The sequence below is a fragment of the Lichtheimia ornata genome, assembly GCF_029851405.1.
Source record: "Lichtheimia ornata isolate CBS 291.66 chromosome Unknown scaffold00005, whole genome shotgun sequence".
NCBI lineage: Eukaryota > Fungi > Mucoromycota > Mucoromycetes > Mucorales > Lichtheimiaceae > Lichtheimia > Lichtheimia ornata.
Window position 1 is genome coordinate 154,939 of NW_026695325.1, and position 20,606 is coordinate 175,544.

The following is a 20,606-nucleotide window of genomic DNA, read 5'->3' on the forward strand; positions in this document are numbered from 1 at the left end:
GATAAAAGGGGCGTGTATTTTTGGGATCCGTCGCTCTTTTCTCATTTCGTTATTTCTCCTTTTTCCAACCAGCATTTGCACTCTTCTTTTTTCCCAACTTCTTTTACATTGAAATATTCGACACAAAGGACCTTATTGGTATGCATGATCTCTTCCAGTCTTTTGCTGCAATTGTGGGGAAAAATGGGGATGACCCAAACTGATCTCTGTTGCGACCCCCACACATACACAGATTTGATTGATTGATTGATTGCAGCAGCATTGACTGAGACCAAAACGACTCTCTAAACGTCTTCATCCACCATGACGGTCAAATCGCCTTTTTACAACAAGCCATCGACCGCAACTAGTGTGGATTCATGCCACAAGTGCCCCTTAGATACAATCACACAACCCCAGGACTCAAGTGTAGTACCGATCGCTTCTTCAGTGAAAAAAGTCCAGCCTCATGCTGGCTTCGAGCATACGCAAGCCACCGAACCTTCCAGCAACAGCATTATTACAACCATTTCAAATCAACAACCTTCTGCTGTTGAGCCGAGCAGCTCCAGTGCTGCGATATCGGACATTGGCAATGGCTCGATGACTTCGTGCTCGAATTGTGGTACAACCACAACACCACTCTGGCGACGTTCTCCTCAGGGTGAAACCATTTGCAATGCATGTGGTCTTTATCTCAAGGCACGCAACACTACTCGCCCACCTTGGTTGAAACGTAATTCTATCAAGCGTCCAACACCATCAACTCCAGTGGCTTTGGCACCTGCACCTCCTACTTCCATTCCTATTACGACAACAACAACAACAACAACCACACCTATTGCTGCTGCTGCTACTTCTTGCATCTCACGTCTTTCTCCATCATCATCTCAACAACAGCAACCAACGAAAGATGGTGAAGAACGACCTGCTCTTTCATGCGCTAATTGCAATACGACAACAACACCTTTATGGCGTCGTGATGAACAAGGCAACACTATTTGCAATGCTTGTGGTCTTTATTACAAACTACACAGCGTGCATCGACCTATGACCATGAAACGTTCCATCATCAAGCGACGTAAGCGTGTGACAGTATCCAGCATGGCAGCTCAGCATCATTATTCATCAGCTTCTTCCGATGATGGCAATAGTAGTGGTGACGATTGCAGCAACAGCAGCACAACATCGCAACAGCAACAGCAACCAGCATCGTTGACATGTCGTAAACGCAAATTGATGCCCAACAATGACGTTCATCGAAACAAGCGTATCGAGCTTAATGGAAATGGAGGTGGTGCAAAATATGTCATGCGTCCTTTGTTACCAAATCAGCCTCTTGCTCCTGCAACCACCGCTGCTACAGCCGAAAATAGCCGCTTGGATCCAGTTGAGCCTGATGCCTTCCATAAGCATCATCATCAGCATCATCAACACTTGCCATCGCCACCTATGAAACCAATGCCACGTTTACTCAATCCCGAGAGTCGATCATTGCCATCATTGAACAGCTTGCCATCACCACCTCTTACAGCAAAGGAAATGTTCAAAGATCAAGGTGCATCATCATCTGCCGTCACAACAGCAGCTGCCATGGCAACCGTTTCCGCCCTGCTCAACCCGACTCAAAAAACTCACCAGATGCTTGAAGCTCATCGCCACGAGTTGCAACGTGAAGTGACCAATTTGACATCATTGCTATCTCGCACCACTGCCATGTTGCAGAATCTTGACCAAGTTATGGCTGTTACCAAAGATAAGCAACCTACTACTACGACAACCAATTCGATTCAACAACAACAACAGCCTCATGTGACCAATGCTCTCATGTCACTTTTTGCATTGGCAGCTGCCAAGGAGACATCTGGTTCTTCGACATGATTCAGTTCCTGAAACTGGGCTAGTTACACATAGTCGTTGTTATGATTAAATGCATATGCTTTTTGATGATATGAATCAACACCGTTTTAGTAATGTGGGGAAAGACAAAAAAAAAAGTGAAGGAAAATGGTGGTGTTATGAGTGCATGTGAAACCATGTGTGCTCACCGGAGCAAGTGCAAGCCGGGATACCCGGTTGATCGGGCTATTACGGGGGGTTCAATGGTAATTGGGGGGTGAGACATTTTATCCAAGGGAAAAAGATCATGAGAGGATGACAAAAAAAGCGTAATGCGCACAATGGGGGGAACAAGTTTTGTTGAATGGGCCATCACCATCATTCATCATCACCATTATCAGGTTCCGCGGGGTGCTACTACTTTGCAGCAGCCAATCCCTCGCTGTGGCTCACCTTTTTTGCTGACTCCACATCAAACCTGCACACACGAGATGGATTTATGCCGTTGTCTTGACGCCTGTTCTCTTTTCCCTTTTTTCTTTTTCGCTTTCCTCTCTTTTCACCAACCAACATGATGGATGAGGCTTACGACCCAAAACACAAGGCTTCAAGTGTCACTAGCACCACAAGTACTAGCACCAATGGTACCGCCCCTTCCCTCTTTTCAGGTACTTCAAGCGTAGGTGGTGGAGACCTTGACGATTTCGGTGCTATTGAAGGTAATAATTTGGAGATAACAATACATCCATCAAAAAGCCCAACTAACATTTTCATCATAAAAGCCCTTGATCCAACCGCAAGCCTCTCTATCCCTGCTGATGAAGATTACTTTTTCCTCACCAAGCAGGATGAGCAATGTATTCAACCACCTGCTCAAGACATTCTTGATAAATTCTTTGACATGCAATCTTTGGTGAGTCGATTTTTTTTCTTTCATGTGCTAGGATCCAGACCAAATGTGCTTATCTCGAAATTATCATAGGAAATGCCACCACCTGCTCCACAACAACCCTCTGCACAGACATCTTCATCATTATCATCATCATCAGCACCTGCACCTGCACCACAACAACATGAAGAGCTCCCATCACGGAAACGTAGAACATCTGTTATTAGCCAAGATAGCAATACAAATGTCGAGCTACCCCAAGACAAGAGGATACGTGATCTGCTAACCGATGAAGAACGTCGTGCCAACCATATTGCTAGCGAACAAAAGAGACGCAATACAATCCGTACCGGTTTCAAGGAATTGACTGATATCATCCCCACTCTAAAGAACATCAACAATTCAAAGAGTACGATCCTATTCAAGGCTGTTGAATACGTGCGTCATCTCGAGAAAAGAAATCGAGGATTACGTGACAAGTTGGCATCCTTGCAATTACGCCTTGAAGTCGAGAGCCGTTTTGGTCGACGCCATCAACAGCAAACGACGACTACTACTTCTACTACGGGCAACAACCATGGCCATCGTTATTCGACAACGACATCAGCCAGCAACGAGAATAGCGCATCGTCATGTCGATTGGCACCTGAGACACTTGCCGCCTTGATGGCTCACAAGAAACAACAACGACAACTCGAGTTGTTGCAAGAGCAGTTGAGGATGCAGCAAGAGTTGTTAGCTAAACACAATATTGCATACCCAACATCGACATCACACATTAACATTCCATCATCTTCGTCTCATCATAACACGTTCTCCACTCCTTTTGCATCACCTCGTCGTCATAGCACACTCCCAACGACAGCAACAACAACCCAACATGGTGGTAGTTTTCATCGCTTGTATGGAGCCACCAATGCTCCTAGTCTCAACATCCCTGCAGATGAAGAATTCAATACCGAGCACAAGCGGCGTGAACAGTTGCTGAGCTGTCATCGCAATTACAAACCTTCACGATCAACATCTCTGACTTGATCTTTTTTTTTCATATGTCTTATTCCTCCTCCTCTATTGCCCGCCAACATCTTTTATTAGGAACCTTTTTTCTTATCCGCTCATGCTCCTCCTATCTTTTCTCCTCCCATTTTCGATTATCTATGTTGTACTTATGCTCTCAAAACAAAAAAATGTTATCACAATTGTGTGTGGTTTATCTCTATTCAAGACCATTGTCCGAGTGTGTGGATCATGTAAAAAGTCGTTTGATCTCATGTTTTAGTGTAACAATTAGCCTTAGTAGTGGCCAAGGTGTGTGCACTTCTTTGGGGGAAATGTCGTATATAGCACGTTTTGAAATGACGAGATGAATGATTCGTTGTGACACATGAGTCAGTAAGCGGTAGGAAAAAAGACCCCCAACGATATACGTGCATTGTCATGGAACATCTTGATGTCCTGCTGCTGCATACATAATCCCCACATGTGTGTGCACGCGACAGCAAGCGGTGATTATTCTCCACGTCTCCTTCTCTCCCCCCAAAAAGCGTTGGATCGGACTCTTTTTTGATTTTTCGGTAGCACATTAGTCAAGGAATTGGGTAAGCACTTTTACCTTTTGTCTTTGTTTTTTCATGGCCCTCCACAGCCTTTGTACCACAAAGGACCCATTTTTGTCATTCTATTCATTATAATGCGATAAACACGCATATCAGACAATTCTTGTTACTAAAAACTAAGTCGGAAGATATTGTATCCAGAACATCCATCGGAAATCCTAAAACCCCACCCCACTTTTTTCGTTATCCCCCTCGCACCAAGGCATCTACTTTACTAAGTACGCCCCAAGAGGGGTGGTGTATGTGGAAACAATGGATTCAAAAGTATGGTCACTATGGTTGTTGTCAAAGGTTATGGATGTGACAAGATGCATGGTGCATTAAATGCCGCATGAATGGGGTCGAAATGTCATCATGGAAGGGGGTCACCGACATTGTCGGGTAGATCAATTACACATTTTATCAGCATCACCTTTTTTTTTTGTTGCGCTCGAGCCTCTGGTTTTCAGCATGAACGGTGTGATAGGTCATGGGGGCGTTTGTATTTTTCATATGCAAATGGAAAACAAGAGAAGAAAGAAAAAGCACCAGACTATGCATGAGTTCTACTTTTGCTATCATGCGCATCATGCTGTGTAGCACCCCACCATGATAGAAAATGATAGATCCTTGTTAACGATAGCTTCATCTGGTCTCTGTGTCTCACTCTTTAGTGATGATGGCTCACATGATCATATGAAATCGATGTATACCCTTCTTCACCGGAAGTTATCCTTTGATGTATGTGTTTGAAATATAGAGAGGATATGACTCACGTTGCTTGGCAACGGGATGATGGATTGGGCCTACTGCATTGGGTGGTGGGCGCAGTCTCAAGTTCATGTTGTCACTGCCAAGCACCGTCAAGAGCATTCTCTAGTAGCGTGTGTGTCATTCGTCAGGCTTTTAAAACAAGATTGGATTAAGCGTTGCCTGGTTACGAGATCCTCAAAGTTATGGCAAATAGTAATTGGATCATTGTTGCTGTCAAGCTACTAAAGTGTGCAAAAGAAGACGATAAGAGTGGGAGGGCAATGGGGCGGGGATAAATAGGATGCATCATTTTAAAGGGTAGGGTTGACGAGCAATAAGGACCATAGCAATTGTAACCAAGCATCACCATCATGAAGATGAATCCAAGACAACCAGGTTTATTGTTACAACGAAATGCCATGAATGACAAGAGGTCGGGAATTCAAGAGCGACTTCCATGGTAGGGTGAGACTGAACCAATAAGAACGAGGGACCAGTCTGAAAAATTTGCGGTAGATGGATGTAGCTTTTTGGGAGGGAAGCTTTCCCTTCTTACAACGTTTCCCCTCCAGCAAACCAAGCCTCCTTTCCAAGCCTCTTGCTCTTCAAGCCACCGAGGTAGGTCATAAGCAAGTGGTCGCTGAACCACTACTCTTCATACAAGGACATGGAAATCACTCACGATAACATGGTATTACAGCACTTACCATGGCACGAGTACACTTGTTTGCCGGTCCCCAGTCAAACAACGACAAAAAGTCTCGATCCCAACACCAACATGATTCCGAGTACAACAACAACTTGAATGTTGACCGTCGAGGTCCTTCTCCTATGGTCATTCCTGCAACAATGGCAAAGGAAGAGAATGCTGTCAATACGCAAGCTGTATCAGTAGAGTCTTCGACTTCTTTAACGACACAAGACCATCATCATCAACATCATCCATCATCTTCACCCCCGCCGCCGCAGCAGCAGCAGCAACAACAGCATGAGCAACACAAAGAGCCTGATGCTGCATCAATTGCTACCTTAACAGCCATTTTACAAAACGCTCAAGCAGCAGCCATGAATAATGGTGGTGATATCAATGATGTCGTTGGTGCTGTTGCCGCTCATTTATCAGTGAAGCCTGGTATGTTTTTGTATAATGGGATATGGATGGCATGGATGCTGAGGGAGATTATCATGATAGAATCGATCGATGAGAAGGAAAAGGGTCATGATGAATCATCAACGAGTGAGCAACAATTATTGCAGACCTTGTTACGTGCCGAAAGCAACCATGAACTTCCCAGCAAGAAGAGAAAGACTGAAATGGAATGGATTGATCAGGCGACTGCGGCTACAGCGCTTCAAATGCTTGGCTTATCACACCAAGAAGCCAAACCTCAGCAACCCAATGATACATCAGAGGATGGCAACAATCAACAACACTTGCAGCAACAACAATGTGCACAACCAGACAATGAGCAACGATCCCAAGATATGGATAATGTCATGTTGGTGGCTGATTATCCTGGTTTATCAGCTGTGGATGCATCTACTTTGGAATTACAGCATGCTGGTGGTGAAAGTGATCAGGAATACAAACGTGGCAATTGGACACCTGAAGAAGACGAGCTATTGATTGCCGGCATCAAACGCTTTGGTTATGGTCGATGGAAAGATATTGCCAACATGATCCCTGGTCGAAAAGGCAAACAACTCAAGCAACGATGGGATAATACACTTGCATCCAAATTTGTCGATACTGCTTGGTTACGTAGCAAGATTCGTGGTGATGAAGAAGAATGGCAACATGACATTGATGTTGAAGGATCAGCACCACCTTCACCTTCATTCCAACAAAACAAAGATGATCGAGCATCTTCATCAGCCGCATTAGCAGCCGCAGCACAAGCAGCAGTAGCAGCTACACAATCATCATCATCACCATCATCTTCCACTGATCAACAATCACAAGAACATCACCAGCAACAAACCGCCATGAGTGGAGCAGGCGACATCATGCAAAAGATTACCGAAAAGGCCAAGGAAGGCAATCATGAAGCCATTGAAGCCTTGCTTTCACAAGCCTTGTTGGGTACGATTCATCACAATAGCCATCCGCATACCAATACGTCTACATCCTCGTCATCATCCATATCCACATCTGAAGCCCTTCCTCTTGAACAAACCATTAGCAACTTTGCTGATGCTGCAGCTCTTGCCATTTACGCACAACAATTTACCCAACAACAACAACAACAGCAAAGGAGGGATGGAGAATCATCATCATCGTCGTCCTCTGCACCACAACAACCCTCCACATCTCCCATCACATCGCCTACTTCTTCATCACCGTCAGCTGCATTAACAGCTTTGGTCAGCAATCATCCTTATTTGTTCCCGTTTGCACAAGGCAATGGCCATGATACAAACAACACAGGTGCCAACAACAACAACCACCACCATGGTAGCAGTAGCAGTAGTGCAGCAGCAGTAGCAGCAGCCGTGGCTGCCATGGCAGCGAGTCAACAAGGACTTGCAACCAATCGACCACCACCTAAACCTGCTCCACGTGCTACACCTGGTAGCAAACGACGGAGATCTGATCCAGCTTTGGCTGACACTCAATCCGCTGCCATGTCGATTTATGCTTCAGCAGCACCGATTACCACCACCATCAACAACCAGACACAAACCGTTTACCCTTGCCTCTTCCCCAATTGTGGAAAGACCTTTGCTCGCCTCTACAACCTAAAGAGTCATTCACGTACCCATACAGATGATCGTCCTTTTGTATGCGAAGTCTGTCAAACCGCTTTCAGCCGTAACCATGATCTCAAACGCCATGCAAAGATTCACGGTGGTGATAAGCCTCACAAATGCCTTGGATGCAATAAGACTTTCTCTCGGTAAGTTACAAGAATACAATGTATAATCATATACTTATATACATTATCATAGATTGGATGCACTTAAACGACACAAGAGCAATCTACGTAACAAGGCCACTTGTTTAGCACCTTAAAAACACATTCCCTTGCATGATATTCCTTTTCAACATTATCCGCTCACACGTATCCCTTATCTCCCTGTTGCTGCTTTCTTCACACACACGCACACACACATACATCGATGTTCATTTCCCCTTTGTGAATCATTTGAATTATATATCTTCTCCCAAATATTGCAATTAAACATCTGACATTGGCTGCTGCGACCAGTATTACACTTGTACTATGGGAGGGAGGGGTGATATAAAAGAAGAGTCATGTGTGTGCAAGGTCGGAAAAGCAATGGATGAGTACCAGTCATTGATGTTTGCTTGATTTGCATTTGCGTCTCCGTTTTCTTTTCTTTCCTCTTCTTGTGCTCTGCCTCTTTTGTATTCACTTTTTCTCTCTCTTTCTCCTACCGCAAATAACAACAACATATATATCAAAGTCTATATACACACACTTACCACACAATCTCCCCTCTCTACCTCTTGTCCTCCTCTCATTAGCAACCAACACCACCAGTCAATTCCTCTTTCTCTCTCACCCCCATATCTTTGTTGTTTCATTTTAAACATGCGAGAACCCAACATATCGTACATGAGTCACAATCGACCGGCCATTTGCATAACGTCTGGAGTGTACGATCGGCGTGCATTGGATTGTACGGCAACGGTGCCGCTAATCAACTCGCTGACTCATCTAGCGTACCTGACGTCGACTTCACCTCGTATTCGAGAGATTTTGGTATCGGATGGTGGTCTAGAGCGGTTGATACAGATCTTATCGGTATTTGACCTTCCCAATGATCGACGACATCTATGGAAATGGTCGCTTGCTTTCCAATGCGTAGTCAATGTGGGCGTCAGGGGCACGGAGCAAATCAGAACACGAGTCGTTCAAGCTGGAGCAGTACATGTGGTGATGCGTGTCTTGGAGAACTTTTTACAAGGTGTCGAGAATGCTCGTCAACAACATCATCGCAAGAGAGATACTACAGCGCTTGGTTATCCAATGGTCTTATCGCCTATCGACTCTAGAGGCTACAGCACTCTTTTCCAATTACCACCACCTGCTGATAATATAGGTAGGTTGACATCTATATACATTTACATGGTACATTTGGATATGAGGGCTCATGGTTATGAATAGCAAATATCCTTACGGCTGCATCACCCTTCACTACACCATCACGATCCATCACCACGAATAACAACAACCATCATCATGTCAGAGCATCTACATCGTCTTCACCATCATCACCATCCTCCTCCTCCACCACTTTGCAAAAGAAACATCGTGTCATGCGAGTACATACAACAATGAGACGATCAACATTACCATACGTCAAGATGGATCCTGCACAACGCCGACGTAATAGACTTGTACGTGTACCAACAACAGAATTGGAAGCCTTGCGTGATCCTCGCAATTCGAGTATCGACAACTTGTTTTATCGTGAGGAAGATATTTTATTGTCGTTGCAGTTATTGGCTTATTTGTCAAAGTACCCCCATATTCGCAATGTCTTTCATTCGGCTTACAGCATCAACGTCTTTTCACTTGTCGAGCGATTCTGTTGCCATCGTGTTCATTCATCGCCTGTGCAATATTGGGCTGGTGTGATTATGCGAAATGCTTGTCGTAAGGATGAAGGTCGTGGTGGTATTCGACGATGTGCTTATATGCAATGTGGTCGCTGGGAGAAACATCAACGTGAATTTGCAAAATGTCGTCGTTGTCGCAAGGCCAAATATTGCAGCAAGGCTTGTCAGAGTAAGGCTTGGGCGGATGGTCATCGTTGGTGGTGCATTGAACGGCAAGATCATACCAATCCAACGACTACTACTACTACAACAACAACAGCGACTGCTACCACCACCACCACCACCACCAATACTACTACAGCGGCTATGACAGCTGGCAATGCAACGCCTACTACGACTACCACAACCAATGGATCGAATACCACAACAACAGCAACAGCAACAGCAGCAGCAGCAACAGCAGTAGCAGCAGCAGCGGCTGCCATTGCCAGCACAGCTGTTACTCCTGATATCCAAGGTCCCACAACCACAACCACTAATAATAATAACGACTCTCAGGTGACAGCACATCACCATCATCACCATCATCATCATCGCCATCACCATCATCCTCATCATGCACCTCCACAACAACAACCCCAACAACAGCAATCACCTGCAATGACCAATCCTACTAGTACATCGGCTGCCGTGCTTGCAGAAGAGGATACTGTCCAAACAGTAATGGAAACAACCACCATTTTATAAGATACGATCATATCAGAACATGATGCACATATACACAACACACACTCCACCCACACCACCATCACCACCAACAACAACAGCAACCCATCCAATCGATTATATACAATTCAATTCCCCCCTTTATGTACTTTGATCTCTCTCTCTCTCTCACTTTCTCTCTCACTCAGCTTATGTTTATATGCATTTCCCTTGTGTAAGACTATTATATATCAGTTCCTTTGCTTTTCTTCTTCCCCCCCCCCACTTCCCCACCCCTCACCCATTTTCCCTTTCATTTCCTTTTTATACACATAACCTTGCCTTTCGTTCTGCGTATGATGTAGTAGCTTTCTTTTTCTTCTCCACAAGTACCATTAAAAAAGGACAGAATGTCGCTTGGTGATTAACAAAGTCCGTCTTTCGCAGTTGGTGGGCGTTACATGCAGGGTGTTTTATGTTCATCAGGAGATAAATATTAGGAGGAGGAGGGAAAAAAGATAAAAAGTGTGTGAGAGGGGAAAAGAGTATATGATGTGCGTGTGTACGTTGTGTGTGCACGTCCAAAATCGGGCCGTGATGGAAGTTTTTTATTCGTCCCAAACATCATGCAGTGCGCCAAAAACTGCTTTCATCTCGTGATTTCCTAAAGTGCAGCGCGCCCGTTCACTTCCTCCTTGTCGTCCCCAATCCTTGCATGTTTCATCCATATCATTCTTTAAACGTATATATCTAGTATGAATGAATAAAGACTATAGCATGTGCGTGCATGTATGTTGTAATCGCATACATATGTGTGTGTATGAGTGTGCAGAAAAAGAAAGTTGTTGTTGTGTACCATGATTCAAAAACCGCCACCGCCAAGTGGCCCTTTGGGCTTGTGCTCTCTTTTGCCAGCAACTGTTGCCCCGTGAGGCAGGCAAACCTAAGGTGTGCTGATATGCGCCCCACTCCGCTTCCCACCCACTCACATCACGCATCCTTTAGTGACAAGGGAAAAAAGAACAACGACCTGCAACTGATGCTTTTTTCCCTTTCTCTTTAACACTTTCCCCCCTCTTCTTTTTCTTCACAACCACACACACACACACACATACCCAAAACCCCCTTTTCGCTATATCCCGCGTCATGACGACAGCATTCTATCATCACCACCACCATCATCATCATCACACACCGCAACCGCGGAATCATTATCAATCAACCTCGACTCGTCAACCTAACACTCGTCACCATTATCAGCAACATACCATGTCGCGTTCAAGACATACCGAGTTCCGTTATTTTCAGCCTCTCACAGCCACATCGTTGGATGATTTGATCTACGGCTATGCTACTCCAATGGCACAAAGCGAACGCAGCATATTCGAGCCAGCTATTCATCCTCCCGCTATTCATATGCCGTCATCAAGAAAAGGATCATCATTACCATCTTCATCAATATCACCGTCAACCCTACCTTTATCCTTGTTGTCACCTTGTTGGTGGACATCATCATCATCATCATCGCTTGCTCCATATTCACATCCATCATCATCATCATCCATACCCAATGGTGACGTTCTTGTCGATCCTCTAGAAACAACTACGCGGGAACCGTGGGACCCGAGTCATGACGATGACGATGATTATGTTATGGAGAATCATCACCAAGACGATACACCAACAAAACAAGCTGTTGCTGCAACAAGGTAAAAAATCCATTTCCCACACACACAAAACACCCCGCACATACATTAATATTGCACGTTCTCTCCTTCTCTCTCTCTCATGCACCTAATCTAATGATCCATTTGGTTCTATTTTTCTCTCTCTTTGCATTATAGTAGCAGCCAAAGGACTACCAGTAGTAGTATCGAGGATGGCAATTGCTATTACTTTTATTACTGCCACCACCAACATCACCACTACTGCTGTGAAAGTGCTACTGCTGCCACCAGTAGCAGCAACAGCATCGATCGCACAGACCCATTGGATGATCACCACGACCAGCTGCATCGTCGTGCATCAACCATCTCCGATACTATCACAGCTTCGTCGACCGAAATATGCCGTCGCTTCAGCAGTGGAAGTACAAGTATAAGTAGTGCCTCCAGCATTGCTACTGAAATCACTTTGGATGATGAAAAGAGGAAGCATTTATCATCACCACCACCATCCACTACATTTTCAGAATTCACCAACACTACCACAACCTCCACCAATAACGCAACAACCCCTTCACCTCCACCAACAGCACAACAGCAACAACCCCCCTTGGAGCAAGTTCATGAAGAAGAAGAGCCCAATGAAGAATACCAAGATTCAACCCAATCCTCTGAAGCCGAAGAAGAAGATGAAGAGGAGGAGACACCTGTTTGGGCTGATATAGAGCGTGTGAGAGAGAATCCAAGTCGTTATGAGTATGTGCAATCGTACATGAAACAACACGGGATAGTACCAAGTTCGCCCATGCCATTGCCCAACGAGTACATGTTCTACTTTTGGGAAAGCGCATCCAATACGGCTGGGACAACAAGTAGTAAACAAAAGATTGCCACTGCTCATTACCTGTCAAGTGTCAAGCCGTTGTTTGATTGTCGTAGCGTTTGGGATTTTTCATCACGTTGGCGTCTATACAAGCAGCACAAGGGTCGTCCTTCACAAATGATGCACAACCAAAATCTCTATTGCTTTATCAAGCAAGTACAGCCCATGTGGGAAGATGAACGCAATCGCCATGGTGGTCGTCTCACTTTGTCACCTCCTCGCTGTGACCTTGATACAGTATTTGAATGGGTGTTGGCATGCTTCGTGGGTGGTAATCTTGATCCATTTGGTATGGTGGGTGTTGTTCTTTCTAAGCGATCTCGTGGTGATCGTATCGAGCTTTGGCTAGATGGATCAGCCAATGTGCAAGGGCTAAAGTAAGTATCCTTTTTGAATCATAATGTTGGCGCAATAGGATTTACCATTTTATCCTTGTAGAGCATGTCTTTGTCACCACATGGCACCCAGACTCAATGAGCTTGTGTCAAACGCACGCTTCAAGAAGCATTTTGACAAATGATGAACATGATGTACACCTCCTCTATCGCATCAACACACACACACATGTATATGTTTTCTTTCTCTTCTTATGTACAAAGGGCTAAAAGAGAAACATGATTTTTAAAAAAGAGAAAAAATTCGTACATAGCTGCTTTCTTTTTGTCGTTCTCCCCAACCACTCGTCGTCTACTATAAAGATATTGGCTTTTTTCAATCATCCTCGTTGTATCCAGTGATCGGCACTTGTTATTTATCCAGGGGTCGTGCACGTAAACTAGATCGAGTTCCCTATAAGTATGATATCGCCGTGAGGCACACACACACACTCACTCACACCTACGCAATATACTCAATAGCAGGGCCTTATGAATGCTTCGCATTCTCGCTTTTTGTTTCTCCCTTTGACCTTTATCCCCCCTTGACAAAGAGCCTCATTGCCTTGTGACCCCCTTTCCCCCTTTATTCTTGATTCTGATAGAGTTAATTAGCTTTTTCGCCTTCTTTTCTCTTTCCTCACAAAAAAACGCCAAACTTGACAATGACACAGCAACAACAACAACACCATACCTCCTCTCATATCGTTAGGCCATCTTCCATTGCGCCTACTCGCGTATTCATATCACCCATTCCCACTATCAACACGACCGTGGTACTCGAAAACGATATCAAGAAGCGTTTCTGTTGTCAGCATTACTATGCATCCACCATTGTGTCTGAGCAAGAGGAGGTTGAGGAGCAGGAGGAAGAAGAAGAAGAAGACGAAGACGAAGAAGATGATTCAACTACAATGACGACCACAGGTGGATTTTCCACACATAGTGAATCAACAATGACCACCTCACCACCCATATCTCCACCATTATCACCCTCCACATCATCTCGTGTATCACGGCTACCACGTTGGATACGACAAATCGGGAGCATGAGTAATATCAAAACGCCCACCAATATGCCGCCATGGTATGAGCAAGAAAAAGAACAAAAAAGATTGATCGACACTTGTTTTCGGGCGGCAGCATTGTATTATGAGGCGCCAGAAGTGCGTCAATATTTGCGTAAAGTCACTAAGCGCAATCGATTCGATCAAATGCTTTTAGAAGGGTTCCCAGTTATGGGTAACGATGGTGCTACTGACTCTGGAGGAGTAGCAGGAGGGGCACGGACCATGACCCTACGTCTTACATTAACCCCAGCACACTGCCGGGCAACTGACAAGGAAATTTATGGCAAGCTCTCATTGTCTCTCCCATCACCATCCCATTCCTCAACCACTACTCCTCCTCCTTGCTCACAAACTTACTCATTACCACCACCCCTTCCTGCTACTATTGTATCTCATCATCATCATCGGCATCCACCATCGTTGCCTCCCTTTGTTGCAGGTGCTCCCAATAATCGGATGGCGTTCTCTCCTGCTGCTCCAGATAAGCTACCAAACAAGATCAACAATATCACATCATTACCACCACCACCACCACCACCTCTGTTGGTGTCGACAATGTCTCCTCCACATCTTTCTCCTACTCGACGATCATCCTCTTTACCTTCTTCACATCAAAGACGACGTATATTGTATGAACAACAACATCTTCATCAATCACCACCTATTCTTGTTTTACCGCCGCGTAAAAAGCAGTAGCTCACTTTTGATGTGCCTTTCTCCTGTTCTTTACTCCTTGTCCTTACCGCTGATTCGATTCATCAACCAACCCCCCTTTTGCGTACAACCACATGTATACCACGCACGCATACCTTCTTGTATTCTGATATACCTTTCATCATCATCATTAACACATGTTGTATGGAAATAAAGCCAAGTTCCTATTTTCCGTATTGTATTTTTATGCTATTTATGATATGCACATAGATGGGGGAAAAAGATCATTCTACTCCTTGTTCTCTTTTTCAGTGGTACTTGTCTCCTCCTCATTCTTGGTGTCATTCTGTGCTGGTGCTGGTGCTGATGCTGCTGTACTTTTCTCTTCATCATCATCATTGTCCTTGTTGGCAGATGTTTCAGTTGCAGCAATAGGAGACGATGATGACATGGCAGGTTTAAAGTAAATGATTCGCCCATCAAGCTCCACATCCTTCATCTCTTCAAGGGCGCGTTGTTGTTCATCTTGGGAAACAAGGTCCACAAATGCATATCCTTTGGATCGACCACTACGAGCCCGAGCCACTTGAGCCGATGCCACTTTATAGTCCTTGAACAACTCTTGTAAATCCTCATCTGAAGTAGCGTATGGTATGTTGGCTACAAACACCATTGTTTTACTTGGCTCCTTGCGTCGAGTAGTATCATCATCGTGAGGACGAGAAGATTGACGGCGGTGACGACGGCGACGACGAGGTTTTGGCTGTTGTTGTTGCTGCTGTTGTTGATCCTCATCCTCATCCTCATCCTCATCCTTATGAGTCGACTTTTCAGTGCTGTTGGTGGTGGTACGTGCTGAAGACCGACGACGACGATTACGACGACGAGCAGAAGGTGACCAAATGCTTTGATTCGTTTTGGCTGCTTCCACATTGATTTGACGTCCTTCAAGTTCAGCCTTGTCAAGTTGTGATTTGGCCTTGTCAACATCATCCACGCTGTCAAAAAGCACAAAGCCATAACCCATTGAGCGACGGCCATGTTTGACGATTGTTGCTTCCATCCTAAAGGAGATCATTGATCAATCATCCCATCATCATGATACGCTTGGTGTGAAATCGCTTACACTTTGCCAGCACGCTCACAGAATTGGATCAATGCATCGCGAGTCAATTTGAACGGCAGATTTCCAACAAACAACATCTACAAATGATAAGATAGGTCACAAAAGTGGATCGGTGATATCATCTCTTGCATTATAATATACCTTGCTGTTATCATCTCCTTCATTCACAGTTTGGTCCCCAGCATCAGTGGTAGTTGTAGCTGCCGTAGTAGTGGCGTCAGTGGTCGTGGCCATAGCAGTGGTACTTTCAAATCAACACGCTCAAAAGAGAAGAAAAGGGAAGAAAACGGAAAGAGAGAAAGAGACAGCGAGGAAGAGAGAAAGAATGAAACAGGAAAATATACAGAGGCCGGGGTTGTTGCAGGCAATATGCAGCTACTTTGTGCTGGGTAATGAAACAATCATCACATTGCTTGGCTGGTACATCATGTCTGTGCGTCATATCCATATGTATCCTCTGCCCCATTCATAATCCACGTAATGATATCGACATAGTGAAGAACAAGGTGTTGTGTATATTGGATCTTATATTTTTGCATGACGAGATAATGAAAATCGAAAAAAGGTGGGTCGTTGTTGTTGTTGTTGTTGTTGGCATCTTGTTGGCTGTATCCGTTTCATCACCACTTCTTTTTTATCTACACTCGCATGTTATACAAACGGCACGAAAACACCTGTATGAAATACAACTTACAGCCTTTTGAACACACGATCGGAAAGCTTCAAATTCCTTGACACACATGTCCTTGTGCACATCTTGGTATCGAGCTGTAATGCATTTGCCGTACACGGTTGCTTGTGAAGAGCAGGACGCCACACCTTGAGCCAGCAATGCCACGCCTTTTGCCGGTTTACTTGACATGTCGGTTGTTTGCAAGAACAAAGGAGAGTGACAAGCCCCGCGTGTCTCACCCAAAGTGAAATTCTCCATCAGCCAGCTCGCCAATAGGATGGACTTTGTATGTCATAGTAGGTGAACATGTCCCACTCATCCACATTGTGTACCTCCACAGCCATTGTAACGCGATCGTATTATCATTATTCCATAGCCATGTTGGATACTGCAGAGCTGTCAATGTCCAATATGCAACATGCACTCTCATTGGATGCGGTGTGGTACCACCACGTTACATATTTCCTCATGCTAGCATCATGCTGCTATGTCCTTTCAGCATTAAAATCGTATGGTTGCCCGTTTAAAAAAGTTGTATATATATAACATCCAAAGCAATAAAAAGCATTACGGGTTAAAGACATCATTGCATTGGCAGATGATCATAGCTCTTATGATGAAGATGAAAAGAATCGAGATTCCGAATGCTGCTGTCTTTAATAAAGAGTGCAGGGACACTAAGTATCGGAAATGACAGGTCAAAGCAAGTGAGTGGCACCAAATTCAGTAAGAAGGCGAGCCTCGTGTGTCACACTGCGCTTATAAAAAGATCTTGCAGGAGCCCAAGGTGTTGGTGATTTCTCGTTTTCTTTTTCCCTCCCTAACATCAACCGATATCGTCCATAGCAACAGATATGGCGTCTCGAATGGCGACCGCCCCAACAACAATGCAACAAAAGCAACCACCAAAGCGACGATCCACATTAGCCGAGCTTGGTATTAGGCCCATGTCCGCTATTTCTACCAACAGCAGAGGTCCACCACCTGCTCCAGAACCCACAGCTGCTGTTACTCGTCGTGCAAGCACTGCTATTTCTACCACCACGACAACCACAAAGCCTACCACCACTACTACTCGTCGAGCAACAAAACCACGTCCCCTTTCTATGGGTCCTACCACAACCTCTGTTGCTGTGCCACCTTCTCCTACAACTACTACAAAACCACGTTCTGCACGATCATCAACAACAGCAACAGCCACCCCAAAGCGACGTTCACTAGTGCCATCCACACCTGATGCTTCACCTTCACCTTCTCGGCGAGGATCTTCAGCATCCAATTCAACAAATAGCCATAAACGTATGTCACTACCAGCTACACCATCGACATCGACATCATCCATGCTTACACAACAGCTCAAGGATCTACAAAAAGAGGCATGTAACACAAACAATAGGGCAAAGCGTGCATCTTTATGAAACGCGTATCATCTTTTTTTGACATTTGGTTATGTATAGCTTGCGAGAAAGGAGCAGCAGCTTGAAGAAAAGGAGCAACTTATCAATGATTTGCAACAAATGCAACATTCGAGCTCGGAAAAGTCATCATCAGCCGATGAGCCTGCAACACCTTTGCTGTCGTCTTCCTCCACGCTCATCCCGTGTGCCACTGACACTGTTACTACTCCTTTCGAAATGGATAAAATCAAGAGTGAGGTAAACAAGGAGGCCCATGATTCAATGTCAAGGAGAAATTGAAACAGCCACATCACTCAATGGGATATCGTTGATTGTGTAGTATGAGCAGGAGATTGAACAAGTGCGAAAACAATTGCATGATATGGAAGCCATAAAGGTGGTGAGTAGAAAAAAGAAATACGAGATCGGAGTGATCGTTGCATTAACCACTACTACTGCCCATATCCGATATAGAAAGAACAAGCTACACTTGAAGTAAGTTATAGGTTATTTTGGATCAAGGAATATGGGTTTATATAAGGTTGTCAATTAGGAAGAAATCTCTCGACGTGTGAGTCTTGAGTTAACAGCACAACATCAAAAAGCCATCGATCAACTCGAACAAGACCATGAACAAAGACTGCAGGAACAGCTTCAAAAAACAATGTCTGACTACGAGGAACGGATGCAACAGCTTGTCAAGGAGCATGAAGATGCATTGGCTGGTGCACAAAAGGTGGCCCAGGTAACAGGGGGTGAAGTTTTTGTGGGGGCGATGTGGGTGTGTGCATGTAAGATTAAGCTTTGGATCGAGCAACGGGAGGCTAATAGTGTTGTATACTATCCTACAGGAACAGCTGGATGCAGCTATTCAAGAAAAGAAAGCCATTGAAGCCAAGCTTGCAACATTAGAGACGTCAAAGAGTGCCATCCATCTACGTCGCCTTGAAACCAAGTTGAGCGAGAACGAAGCAGCTTTTGAAGATTACAAGCGGCAATCACAGCAAATAACGGACGCCTTAGAACGAAGGTTCAGAGATGAAATGCAACAGCTTCAAAGTGGTAGCGATGATACAGCCAATGTATGGCGCGAGAAGCATCGTGCTCAGCAGCTGGAGATTGATCGTTTGCAGGCTACGAATCAAGATCTTGAATATAAGCATGCTGAGGCAATGGCAGAGCTTGGCAAGAAACATCAGGAGGATATGGAAGCTCTTATTTACAAGTGCGAGACTCAGGAGGATGAAATGGATCACCAAATGCAACAAATACATACATTGCTTGCCCAAGTTGATGACCTTCAAAATTCACTCGAAGCAGCAACGCGTCGTTTAGAAGAACGTGCATCATCTTCTTCACGCAAAGTATCACTCGAGGAGCCCACTCGTACCGAGAATCATAGGATTTGCGAGGAGAAGATTCATTCACAACAACTCGAGTTGGAGGAATTGCATCGAAGACTTACCGAGCTCAGAGCAACACACGAATTACAAATGAATCGATTGGGTAATGAAAAGGCACGTGAATTGCAAGAGCTACAAAAAGAGCTTAAAGCTGTACGTGATCTTCTTGATAAGACCAAGGCTGAAGGACAAGTACGTATATGCACACTATCGACGAATCATCGGATTTGACAACTCCCCATGGAAAAAGGGAGACATGAATCTCACATTGAAATGATCGATTTCTAGGAGCGATTTGCATCACTCGCCGCCCAGCATAAAAAGGAGATCCATATCATGCATGAACAATACCAAAAAGTGGTCAATGTCAAGGATCGTGAATTGGAGGATAATGCATACCGCATTAAAGCTTTGGCATCTGTGAAACAAAACGAGCTTTCGTTTATGCGTAAATCAACCAACGAAAAAATCGAGAGATTGGAGCAAGAGATTGAAGGTTATGAGGTAAGAGAGCAACACAATCTCCTTTTCTTTATATCTTTCTCCACCCTTCATTGTGTGCTGTGGTGTATTTATGCGGTATCTTTCTTGTTTTTACCATCTTTACACTTTACCTCTTTCTTTTTCTTGGGGATTGGGTCGCAAAAGTATTATACTCTGATGATTTGATACCTATTTTCTTTCTTCTCCCTTTGCACATCCATATACCCAATACCCATTTCTCTTCTCCATATTCTACCCTTTCCCCTTTATATCATAGACACGCATCAACCAATTCGAACGACAAACCGAGGAGCTTCAACAAAAGTATGCTTCATGTCGTGATGAAAATGATCAATTGTCAAGGCAAGTAGCATGCTCTTCGTTATGTCTACCTTATTACATTGACTTACTTTGGCCTTTTCTTTCTCAAAAGCTTGCTTCATCAGCTTCAAGGAGAAATGCAAAAGCATTGAAAGCCCCCATTTGTTTAATTCCCTATCTTTTACCTTTATTGCTTATACCGATCAAGCTGGTAATATATACCAGCCAATTTGAGATTCTGGACCTAAACATTGAATGGGAGGATGGCTC

At 44.5% G+C, this 20,606-nt stretch overlaps 8 protein-coding genes across 8 annotated transcripts; 7 read left to right on the forward strand and 1 right to left on the reverse strand.

The window, feature by feature from the left end:
- Positions 1–303: 303 nt before the first annotated feature.
- Positions 304–1,860, forward strand: O0I10_001836 (uncharacterized protein; the record flags this gene model as incomplete). The annotated part of the gene is made up of 1 exon (XM_058481925.1): positions 304–1,860. One exon carries the CDS (start codon positions 304–306, stop codon positions 1,858–1,860), a length of 1,557 nt encoding a protein of 518 aa, XP_058347056.1.
- A 529-nt stretch (positions 1,861–2,389) lies between these two features.
- O0I10_001837 (uncharacterized protein) lies at positions 2,390–3,742 on the forward strand (the record flags this gene model as incomplete). Its single annotated transcript, XM_058481926.1, has 3 exons — positions 2,390–2,537; positions 2,601–2,731; positions 2,801–3,742. 3 exons carry the CDS (start codon positions 2,390–2,392, stop codon positions 3,740–3,742), a joined length of 1,221 nt encoding a protein of 406 aa, XP_058347057.1.
- A 2,021-nt stretch (positions 3,743–5,763) lies between these two features.
- On the forward strand, positions 5,764–8,068 carry O0I10_001838 (uncharacterized protein; the record flags this gene model as incomplete). The annotated part of the gene is made up of 3 exons (XM_058481927.1): positions 5,764–6,187; positions 6,248–7,952; positions 8,005–8,068. 3 exons carry the CDS (start codon positions 5,764–5,766, stop codon positions 8,066–8,068), a joined length of 2,193 nt encoding a protein of 730 aa, XP_058347058.1.
- Positions 8,069–8,612: 544 nt separating this feature from the next.
- On the forward strand, positions 8,613–10,330 carry O0I10_001839 (uncharacterized protein; the record flags this gene model as incomplete). The annotated part of the gene is made up of 2 exons (XM_058481928.1): positions 8,613–9,123; positions 9,189–10,330. 2 exons carry the CDS (start codon positions 8,613–8,615, stop codon positions 10,328–10,330), a joined length of 1,653 nt encoding a protein of 550 aa, XP_058347059.1.
- A 1,104-nt stretch (positions 10,331–11,434) lies between these two features.
- O0I10_001840 (uncharacterized protein) lies at positions 11,435–13,355 on the forward strand (the record flags this gene model as incomplete). The annotated part of the gene is made up of 3 exons (XM_058481929.1): positions 11,435–11,997; positions 12,133–13,212; positions 13,274–13,355. The coding sequence occupies 3 exons, from the start codon at positions 11,435–11,437 to the stop codon at positions 13,353–13,355; spliced, it is 1,725 nt and encodes a 574-aa protein (XP_058347060.1).
- Positions 13,356–13,874: 519 nt separating this feature from the next.
- Positions 13,875–14,975, forward strand: O0I10_001841 (uncharacterized protein; the record flags this gene model as incomplete). Its single annotated transcript, XM_058481930.1, has 1 exon — positions 13,875–14,975. The coding sequence occupies one exon, from the start codon at positions 13,875–13,877 to the stop codon at positions 14,973–14,975; it is 1,101 nt and encodes a 366-aa protein (XP_058347061.1).
- Positions 14,976–15,222: 247 nt separating this feature from the next.
- On the reverse strand, positions 15,223–16,293 carry O0I10_001842 (uncharacterized protein; the record flags this gene model as incomplete). The annotated part of the gene is made up of 3 exons (XM_058481931.1): positions 15,223–15,997; positions 16,060–16,136; positions 16,201–16,293. 3 exons carry the CDS (start codon positions 16,291–16,293, stop codon positions 15,223–15,225), a joined length of 945 nt encoding a protein of 314 aa, XP_058347062.1.
- Positions 16,294–17,619: 1,326 nt separating this feature from the next.
- O0I10_001843 (uncharacterized protein) lies at positions 17,620–20,488 on the forward strand (the record flags this gene model as incomplete). The annotated part of the gene is made up of 9 exons (XM_058481932.1): positions 17,620–18,108; positions 18,190–18,387; positions 18,470–18,529; positions 18,604–18,624; positions 18,683–18,874; positions 18,981–19,724; positions 19,821–20,036; positions 20,293–20,378; positions 20,449–20,488. The coding sequence occupies 9 exons, from the start codon at positions 17,620–17,622 to the stop codon at positions 20,486–20,488; spliced, it is 2,046 nt and encodes a 681-aa protein (XP_058347063.1).
- Between the last annotated feature and the right edge of the window lie 118 nt (positions 20,489–20,606).